This window comes from Spinacia oleracea, chromosome 6 (genome assembly GCF_020520425.1).
Source record: "Spinacia oleracea cultivar Varoflay chromosome 6, BTI_SOV_V1, whole genome shotgun sequence".
In the NCBI taxonomy this organism is placed as follows: domain Eukaryota; kingdom Viridiplantae; phylum Streptophyta; class Magnoliopsida; order Caryophyllales; family Amaranthaceae; genus Spinacia; species Spinacia oleracea.
Genome location: NC_079492.1, coordinates 114,634,787 through 114,645,446, shown reverse-complemented (window position 1 = coordinate 114,645,446; position 10,660 = coordinate 114,634,787). Strand labels below are relative to the sequence as shown.

Here is a 10,660-nt window from a genome sequence, read left to right as displayed (position 1 = left end):
TGCTAAATTGATACGGAGTAGTTGGTTTGTTCACTCTTGTTGTATCGCATGCATGCCAAAACGTGTAACCTTTACTAGCCATGAACTCACGACCCTACAAAACCATGGCCCATGACTCCATGAGCGGTAAAATCCATTGTATACGTGAGTGTACCTAAACGCTAAAAAAAGTTACATAAAAAGTACTTCCTCCGTTCCTATTTACATGACGCAATTGAGTTTTTGGCACTATTCACACAAGCTCATTTGACTTCATTTTGTGGTTTATACTTAAGAAAAAACATAGTCGTGTAGGGTCTTATTAGATTCGTCTAAATAAATATTTTTTAAATATCAACTTTTTATAATTTTTTCTTATCCATGATTGGAGATATGAACGTTTGAAATTGACATTGGCAAACGTGCAAATAATTGTGTCATTTAAAAAGAACAGAGGAAGTATATCTTTAAGATTTTTTCCCCCTTTGATTTTGAAGGTAAAATAAAGTGTCATATCAGGTCGGAATCCCGTACGTACGAGTCAACCCGCTCAAGTTAGCAGGTTTGACACTTTGAGAGCGGATGAATGGTATAAGGAACCCTTACTCAAAGGTCTCTAGTGGGAAATGAAGTGTGGAATGCATAGTGTTACAATTCCTTAACGAAAGACACCATTAGCGGGGGGGTAAACAATCAAATGATCACCTTCTTTGGGGGTGCGTACTACTGTAACGGTAACGTCTTGTTGACAAAAGAATTGAATCATCATTTTGAAGGCTTTAACCTTAGCCCTAGCTTATTATAGATGTCAAATGACATAAAGATATGAAGGTGCACATGTGCTCTATTATTGAAATTGTTGTGTTCATGCACATATATGAGTGAAAGTTCAGTCTTCGATTTGATATTGGCTCAAATAAAAAATGAACCTATTTTACAATTTCAGGTCCAATTTAAGTCACGTTTAACCGAAAATTTCTACTTAAAAAATCAATTTTATTTTTGCATAGTGGTCCATACACTTTTTTTTTTAATTTTATGATCACACTAGGACATTCATTCGTAAATAAATAAATAATTTTTACATGTACGTCATTCTTTGAGTTATAAGTCTTAGAGCAATATTAAAGGGATTTTATCGTATGTCATGTCAGTTTTTCACTAGTATATAATTAATTAAATTTATTAAGACTTCTTCAGACTCATCCAAATGTAGCTCTTCACCCCTTAAACTCATTTAAAACATCTCAAATAATATATTATCTTTTTAAAAAAAAAATTTAACTCACACATTGAGTCTTGGTTTTTTCAAGACTCGATTTAAGTACTTTGTTGAGACTAGCCCATTTCAATGCTACAAACTGATATGTCTGATGTTTTAGGCTCTGTTCTGTTCAATAAGTCAAAATAAGTTCAGATAAGTTCAGATAATATAAGTTCAGCAAAAATAAGTTTTTTCAGTCATTTGTACACACAACTAAGTTTATTTCAGACAAAATAAGTTCAAATAAGTTCAAATAAGTTCAGATAATATAAGTTCAGCAAAAATAAGTTTTTGCAGTCATTTGTACACACAAAAAAGTTTATTTCAGACAAAATAAGTTCAAATAAGTTCAGTTAAGTTCAGATAATTTCAGATAAGTTCAGATAATATAAGTTCAGCCAAAATAAGTCCAATAGAACGGAGCCTAAGACTAGGTGGTCATATGTCATGTCAGCAAAATTCAAGTCTTAATACTTGACGGTGATGTTGCTCTTATAAATCAACGTAACCATCTCAGTCGTCTTATAATATAAAATCAACAAATTACAACTTTCAAAGAGTATTAATTATCCATAAATGTTGTTTGGCTGAATAGAAGCCAAACACCCTTAATCCAATTTGATCAGATTTTTTTTTTTTTAAAAAAAATTGATCAAAAAAATCCGAAATTGTAAAGTATTAAGTCCGTTTAATCCAAATTTTATTAAAAATTCGAATTCGAATTCGAATTAGTAATATTGTTTGGATTGTGTTGGATATTGTTCGAATAAGTTTCATCCCCTAGACACAGGACAAAAGACATGAGCAATCTTCTCTTTGAAAATACTTGCAAGGGATGCTTCCTGGCAAGCACTAGGTGGATCTCCTTCGTAAGCTTTGCAGATATAACTTATAAAGTTATTATTGTCCTATAACACAGAAAATATGTAATTAATTAGAAGTTTAGAACTAGTGTTGTTATTAATCATCCTGAAGAACAACATAAATAACAATAGTTAAGTTGTTAATGAGAAGAAAAAGATGGATAGTTGTCACCTGACGAAGGGGTTCTCCTGCCACAACTACCCAAGGCACATATTCATGATGAGGTTGGAGTGCATCAGTTAGGGCTGCGTAGTTTTTCTGAAGCTGCATGGAATTCACGGCCCGTTAGGTTGCCGATCATAAATGGTGTCAATGGGAATGAATTTGTATGTAAATTTGTAAGGAAAATCAATATCCATTCCAATGGTAATGCTAATTCACTCAAAATTATCTCTTTTTCTTTATAAATTTCCATTACCATCCATTACCATTTGGGGAGTGGTATTAAGTGGGAATGCAAATTTATAAAGAAAAACACCAAGCTTGAGATAACATTTCATTAACATGGACATCGTGATTTTAATTTCTTGCCAAATAACATTGAGATTTATTCCCATTCCCACCGTTTATTATCGACTACCAAACGGACCATCAATGATTTAATTTTGGAATACATTAAACAAGAACGACCTTACTTGAACATGATCTATTCTATTGAATCGTACCTCTGTATTCTTGAGTTCTAGAGGCAAACTAACAAGAAACGTACAGTGAAAATAGAGCACAAATTAAAACAAGAGTACGTAGAAGAAGACTGACCTTTTTGCCAGATTGACTTTTGTAACAACTAGTAACAGGATTTGGATCCAAACCCAACTTCTTGAAACAAGTTTCCCATTGGTTGTACTCGCCTTTGGAAACTTGATTCTCAACACAAGTAATAAATGGGAAGTGGTCTTTCTGTCAAAGAGTTAGATTCTAACTCGGGGTTAATGTGAAATACTCCCATGTCATCTTAACATAATAATTTAAGTATATTTATGATTAACGGCATAAATCAAAAGAGTTTTAATTTACCGGATTAGGCCAAGCAGCAATTGCACAAGCTTCAACAGAATTAAATAAGCATTCAGTAGAACCATGCTGCAATGAATCATCAACCAAAAACAGATAATAAATCATCAGTCTAAATATATGAATTTATATAAGCTTGGACTAAAGAGCCCGAACATGAAAACGTAACACTTAACTCGATTGATCATGGAAAATAAAGGAGTTGATAAAGATGTATACCTGGCAATCAAAGGAGTTGCTTGTACTGATCCTAGCGTTTCCCCAAGGAATAAGGCGAAGATTAACAATATCAATCAACCCATTGTCAAAGATGATGGGAAGTTCTTTGGTGATAAAGTCAGCACAGTAAGGACACAAGCTTTCATAGTAAAAATCTAACTGCACTTTTTCCACCGAGTTTGGACTTCCCAAGCATACTTGAGTCATGGCCAAGTATATTGCTAAAAGAGAGAAACATCGCCCCAGAATTGAACTCATTTTTGCAGAAGAATTTGCCAAGGATGGAGGTCTACTTGCTAAAAATGGAAAGTACATTTATATTGAGTTATGTGGATGTTAGGGGTGTAGGGGTGGCAGTGTGAAAATAAACCTTCAGATTTATTCGGCCCACCATTATACATTTAGTTCGATAAATCATCGTGGTTTTGTACGCAACATTCAGATATTTTCTTGTGTTGTTAGATGCCAATAATTTGAGCACAAAATTTCCAAGTTCCAACTGTTATTGGCCTTATTAGTAAATGGAGAACTGGAGACGTCGCAAATCATTTTGGACTCTTTGATGGCTACATATATGGCACGACGTATGTCGGTATATGTGTTTAATTGATGCAAGGTTAGGGGAGTCTGATAGGTTTTGGAACCTATAGGAGTTGGACTGGGTCTATACCTCTTATACACTCGGGTGTATCTAAAGGCCAAAGAAATGTGTACATCTATCTAAGGCTTTTATAGTGACGTGTCATGTGTGTATCTAAGGAACTCGAAGCCAATAGCACCAGTGCTACCATTCCTTCGCAGAAGACAACCTTAGCTGGGGCAAACAGCTAAGCGGTCAAGGAAATTTAAGGTTCATAACCAAAATTATCAGTTACTCACTATAGGAGAGTTAATTATTTATAATATTATTTTAATTAAAAGTTTGTTAGAGGTTGTTACAAGTTTGTTAGAAGGTAGTTTTGTCTTGTATATAAGCACGATTGGGCTTTCTTTTTTAGCAAGAAATCTGATTACACATTTCTGATTTCCTAAACTTTCTTCCTCAACTACTTTCGATTTCTTCTTTCCTATATGGTATCAGAGCCAAATCTCCTCTGAGATTTAGGTTCTAAGGTTGTTCACAATTGTTTCTGCACAATTGTGTGATTTCTGAAGTAATTGCTGCGAAATTTCTGGCGATTTCTATTGCGAAATTTCTTGCGCATAAATTCTTGATTCTTCATCAGGATAGTGATATTCTGTTGATTTCTGATTGAAATGGAGACTAATAATTCTGAAAACTCAGCTTCTCAGTCAAACAATGGAGGTAACTTTGATGCTTACTTTGTTGCTAATTCAGATAATCCAACATCTGCTTTAGTTGCTGTAGCATTCGATGGAATGAATTTCATTCGTTGGAGTAGAAATATTAGGAGAGCCTTAGTAGCTAAGAACAAAGAAGGTTTCATTAATGGTGATATACCGAAGCCAGCAGTTAATCACAAGGATTATCCTAAATGGAAACGAGCAGATTTTATGGTAGTAAGCTGGATTTTAAGTTCTATGAATAGTGAGCTTGCTGATGATTTTGGTTACATAGATAATGCTGTAGAACTGTGGAAAGAATTGACTGAAAGGTTTGGTCAATCTAATGGACCTCTGATTTATCAGTTGAAAAAGGAAATAGATAATCTCAATCAAGAAAATTTGACCATAGTGACATACTATGGAAAATTGAAGAAACTTTGGGATGAGATGCAGAACCTGAGAGCTTTTCCTACTTGCACTTGTGGAGCTCTAAGTTCATGCAGCTGTATGTTCTTGAAAAAGGTTGCTGAATTTGAGGAAGAAGATAAAATGATGAAGTTTCTGCTAGGTTTGAATGGAGGTTATGAAGGTACTGTCACTAATGTTTTGGCTATGGATCCTTTGCCAACAATTAATCGTGTGTTTGCTATAACTCAGCAAATAGAGAAGCAGAAAGAAATGAGCAATATAACATCTGACACAGCTGTTCTAAGTAGCAGTGCTATGGCTGCACAAACTCATAAGAGTGGACAGTTTCAGAGGTTTGGTGGAAAGAGAGACTGGAAAGATTTGAAGAAGGAAAAGATGTATAGAGTTTGTACACATTGCAAAGGGAAGGGACACACAGCAGATCAGTGTTTCAAACTCATTGGCTATCCTGAGTGGTACAACACCATCAAGGCTTCCAAGAATTCTCAGTCATATGGAGATAGACTTGCTGCTAATGTTCAAACCAATGCAACTACAGACACTCCTCTGGAAGATATAATTGAGGATACTGGAGGTATGAGTAGTGATATGCTGAGTATGATATGTCAAGAAGTAATGAAAGCAATGAAAGGCAAGCAAATGCAGCATACTGATGTTGCTGGAGCTAATTGTTCATCTGCAAACTATGCAGGTATATTATCTCATTCTCTCACTTGTACTGTGAATAATCTGCATGATAGATGTTTCTGGATTGTTGATTCTGGTGCATGTGATCACATGACATATGATGAAAACATTTTGGTAAACAAAAGAGTCATTGCTGCACCTATTAAGGTAGGATTACCAGATGGAACTCAATTGAGTGTTGATATCATGGGTGATGCATATCTGACTGACAAGTTATTGTTGACAAATGTTCTGTTAGTCAAGGGCTTCAAACATAATTTATTATCAATTGGCAAATTGATTGAACAAACTGGTATGAATGTTACATTTAATGGTAATGGATATTGTTTCCAGGACCCCTCTAATTCCATGGTGCTTGGTGCTGGAAAAAGGGTACAAGGACTATATTACTTTGTTACACATACAGAGAACAGACAATCTGATGTTACTTGTCAAGAATCAGACTACAATACAGTTGCTAATGTAGTTGAGGAAACTATTGCTGATGTACATAAGATTAGTCTACCAAATAAGACTGCTACTAGTATTTCTAAGAATAAGGTTGGTCACAGAGACAATCTTGACTTGTTACATGCTAGACTAGGTCATGCATCTTTGTCAAAAATGAAACATGTTAATGCTGAATATTGCAGAAATGTTACAGAATATAATTGTGGTGTATGTTGTAGTTCAAAGCAGCACAAATTTCCTTTCACTGAAAGTAACAGTAGAGCTTCTGAGTGTTTTGATTTGATCCATCTAGATTTGTGGGGACCATACAAGGTCAGGAGTTTAGATGGGGCTTCCTTTTTCTTAACTGTGCTAGATGATCATAGCAGAGTTACTTGGACCTATTTGCTGAATAACAAAATGCAGGTTGCAAAGATCATTTCTGAGTTTGTATTTATGGTTGAAACTCAGTTTAATAAGAAAATCAAAAGAGTTAGGTCAGACAATGGCACTGAAATTGTTAAACAGTCTTGTTTAACTTTCTTTGCTAACAAAGGTATTTTGCATGAGAAGAGTGTACCTTATGTTCCACAACAGAATGGAAGGGTTGAAAGGAAACACAGAAGTCTTCTTGAGATTGCTAGGGCATTAAGGTTTCATGCTGGTCTTCCAAAGAAATTTTGGGGAGAGTGTGTTCTCACAGCCACACATTTGTTAAACAAAATACCCTCAAAGGTCTTACACTGGAAAACACCTTTTGAGGTCATGTTTCACACCCCTGCAGCTTATGATAAGCTAAGAGTGTTTGGTTCTCTCTGCTTTGCCTATAATTCAACTGTTAAGAAAGATAAATTTGATTCAAGAACAAAAAGATGCATCTTTCTTGGGTATCCTGTTGGATTCAAAGCTTTTAAACTGTATGATTTAGATAATCATACTGTGTTTGTTTCCAGAGATGTGATCTTTTTTGAAAATGTGTTTCCCTACAAGACTGGAAAATCTACTTCTACATCAATCCCTTTTTCTGCTTCTATAATAAATTTTGGCACTGAATTTGCAACTCCTGCTGACAATTCTGTCACACATAATCTTTCTTCAGATGCTCAATCTCCTTCTCATATTCTTTCTTCTGATTCTACTTCTCCTTTTTCTTATTCTACTCCTAACACCAATCCACATCTGGATTCAGACAATTTGTTATCTCCCAATCATATATCTTCACCTCATATATCTTCCAATCATTCACAATCTGCTTCTCCTATTCATTCTTTTCAATCTGAACCAATTATTTCTTCATCTACTTCTTTACCTCATGTATCTTCTTCAATTCTTGTTCCTGATACAATTGTCAAACCACCATCAAGACAAATTAAACCTTCTACTGTTTTAAAGGATTTTGTTGGTGGTTATGTTCCTCATAGGCATACTGATATGTCTTCTAGTAGTGAATCTCTCACTTTTTCTGTGAGTTCTTGTTCTCCTGATATTGACAATGATGATTGGTTGTTAGCTATGGCTCTTGACAGTTTTGACATTTGGGAATCTTTGGCTTTTTCTGTCTTGCCTTTTGTTAATGATCCCAAGTTCTATAGCCAAGCCAAAGATGACACCAATTGGGTACAGGCTATGAGCAAAGAAATAGATGCTCTTGAAAGCAATGACACATGGGAGCTTACTCAATTACCTGAAGGAAAAAAGGCAATTGGTTCAAAATGGGTTTACAGGACTAAACTCAATCCTGATTATACTATTGATAAATATAAAGCAAGGTTGGTGGCAATTGGTTACCAGCAGGTTGAAGGGAGAGATTTTACACAAACCTTTTCACCAGTTGCTAAGTTAGCCACAATAAGGATTGTTATTGCCCTAGCTGCTGTAAAAGGTTGGGATTTGTTTCAGTTAGATGTGAACAATGCTTTTCTGCATGGGTTCATTGATGAGGAAGTATACATGAAACCCCCACCTGGCTACACCAAAGCTCATTCAGGGGAAGTTTGTAAGCTAAAAAGGTCCATTTATGGCCTAAGACAGGCTTCTAGACAATGGAATAAGGAGCTATGCAAATTCTTGAAAACTTTACATTTTGAGCAATCCAAGCAAGACTATTCTTTGTTCACCAGAACACTTGATGGGGAGTTTCTGATAATTCTGGTTTATGTTGATGATATTCTGGTTACTGGAACTTCTATTTCTCAAATACAACATGTGAAAACTTTACTTGATCAGGCATTCACAATTAAAGACCTTGGTCTTCTCTCTTATTTTCTGGGCATAGAGGTGCATAGAAATTCTAATGGCATTTTTCTGTCCCAGAAGAAATATATCAATGACATTCTTAAGGATTCTGATATGGAAGGTTGTAAGGCAGCTTCTGCTCCTTTACCTTGTGGAAGAAGTTCTTAAACTTCTGATTACTAAAATGTAGGAGAGAAAGAGAGAGAGAGAGAATTTTATTGATTGAAGAATTGTTACAATCAATTGAATTAAGAGAAGAGATCAACAGCCTTATTTATATGGCTGATGCTGTTGCTATACAATCTGTTGAGCTAACAACTAACAACTTGTAACAACTAACTGACTAACTGCAGCTTGTAACAAACAACTAACTAACTGCAGCTTGTAACAAACTTATTGTTGTGGGGTTTTTCCGGTGAGATACCTTGGAGGTTTCTTGGTAACTTTTTAAAGATTAAACAAGATTGTATTTTTATAGAGAGAGAAAGTAGAGAGAAGGCAGAGCAGCAATTGCTCTAGAATGTATTGATTGTGACCCCCTTTTTCTAGGGAAGTGGGAATATTTATAGTACTAGGTTTTTGTGGGAATGACCTAATATTCCCCTTACATGATTGGCTGGGGAATGGGAGAAGGACACGTGTCCTTTCTCCTTACAATTCTCTGATCCCTTGTAGCAATAGTGGGCTATTTGGGCCTATTGTGCTTAGTAATTCACTTGGGATACATACTAATTAAGCCCTTTTCCAGGTATAGGTTTTATACGTACATTTATACATACTTAAATACATACATTGTAGATACCTAGATTAATACTCATGCCCCGGAGTAGACTTTGCATGATTTCTGCTTAGGGGGCGCAATACGTGCCAGGTGTCACATCTTCATTGGTGCACGAAGGCATGGTAATTTTGCCCACAACATTTGCCCCTCAAGAAGGGCATTTCTGGAAACACTTTCCGGGTATCGCTTCTTGATCTTTGATTTGCATCTTCATCTTTGGGTCAGGTGTTGAGGGGGTGACACGTGTCACCTTTCTCTATTTTGCCCCTCCCTATATATAGAGGGGGGGGGGGGTAAATTTCATTTTTTTACATTTCGATTTCACAGAGCTCTCATAGGCGATTTCCGGCGTGTTCCTACCACCATCAGGCGATTTCCGGCCACCACGAGACTCATCCTTTTCCTCGTCAAACTCATCCTGTTCTTCGCGAAATTCATCCCGTTCTTCGCAAAACTCATCCTGTTCTTCACCAAGTACTTCGCAGATCTTTCAAGGTTAGTTTTCGCCTTTCTTGTTTTTGTTATCCTCTCGTCATTTTTCTCTTTGTTAGCGGCCGACCTCTTAGTACTAGGTAAGGGTTTAAAGGTTTTATTTAAGATTTTTCCGCCGTTCATCTTTTGTCGGGGCGCACGTCCAATCGCGTCTTTTTCTTCATTGTTGGTCACCCCTAAGCCGTGCTTCGTTCACTATGCAGAAGGCATGGCTAGAACCAAGCAAACGGCAGATCCTACGCGCCTGCGCTTGCGGGAAGGAGCATCGACACCTCCTAGGGAGAGATATTCTTCCACCGCCTCGGCAGTCGACGAAGAATTTGCCGAACTCTTTCAAGAGATCGACGAGTACGTCGAGGCGGGGGAGCAGGCGGCAAGCTCGTCGGAGGGTACAGCGAGCCAGGCAGTGGGGGAGCCAAGCGTCACTCCATTGTCATCGGCCGCCGAGGAGCAAGAAGCTGCTCCCCAGCTTATTAGGCCCAGAGGACGGGAGGAGGCCCAATTGCTTCCGTCAGAAATTCACCCAGACGTGGGCTGGATGCGGTGGCTAGACAGGCATGGAGCCAAGATGAGGGATGACCTCTGCGTGGGGGAAGGGTACCAAATGCGCGTGCCGGCCGGTCTGGACTCGACCGTCAGCCTGCTTGCCGAGGGAGAATTCCCTGTGTATGCCGCGTCAATCAAACTCGGCATGAGATTCCCTCCACACCCCTTCGTTGTGGAGGTGTTAGATGGTTTTAATATTGGGGTGGCCCAGCTGACCCCCAACTCATGGGCGGATATCTTTGGCTACATTGCCAAATGTGCGCTGAACGACGTGGAGCCGTCCTTCAACGCCTTTCTGCATCTGGTCTCCCTCTCTCGTTCCCCCAGTGCCGCCAAAGGGTGGTTTAATCTGAGCAGCCGTGGTACCTACCAGACAGTGGTCGGCAAGCTCAGCAAGTGGCATATATGGAGGAAGAGGTGGGTCGTGTTTTACA

General features: G+C 37.6%; 1 protein-coding gene across 1 annotated transcript; it reads right to left on the bottom strand.

Moving 5' to 3' along the window:
* Window positions 1–1,742: 1,742 nt before the first annotated feature.
* LOC110780140 (gamma-interferon-responsive lysosomal thiol protein) lies at window positions 1,743–3,790 on the bottom strand. The gene is made up of 5 exons (XM_021984564.2): window positions 3,341–3,790; window positions 3,125–3,190; window positions 2,867–3,007; window positions 2,279–2,371; window positions 1,743–2,151 (listed from the first exon to the last, which is right to left on the bottom strand). The coding sequence occupies exons 1-5, from the start codon at window positions 3,653–3,655 to the stop codon at window positions 2,017–2,019; spliced, it is 750 nt and encodes a 249-aa protein (XP_021840256.1). The 5' UTR covers window positions 3,656–3,790; the 3' UTR covers window positions 1,743–2,016.
* Between the last annotated feature and the right edge of the window lie 6,870 nt (window positions 3,791–10,660).

Bases quoted from the DNA above. Each gene is read 5' to 3' on its own strand.
- LOC110780140 (XM_021984564.2), bottom strand. From the start codon at position 3,655: ATGTACTTTCCATTTTTAGCAAGTAGACCTCCATCCTTGGCAAATTCT. The intron at 3,191-3,340 runs GTATACATCTTT...GATTCATTGCAG, and splicing joins GCAACTCCTTTGATTGCCAG to CATGGTTCTACTGAATGCTT. The intron at 2,152-2,278 runs GTGACAACTATC...TCTGTGTTATAG, and splicing joins CAGGAGAACCCCTTCGTCAG to GACAATAATAACTTTATAAG.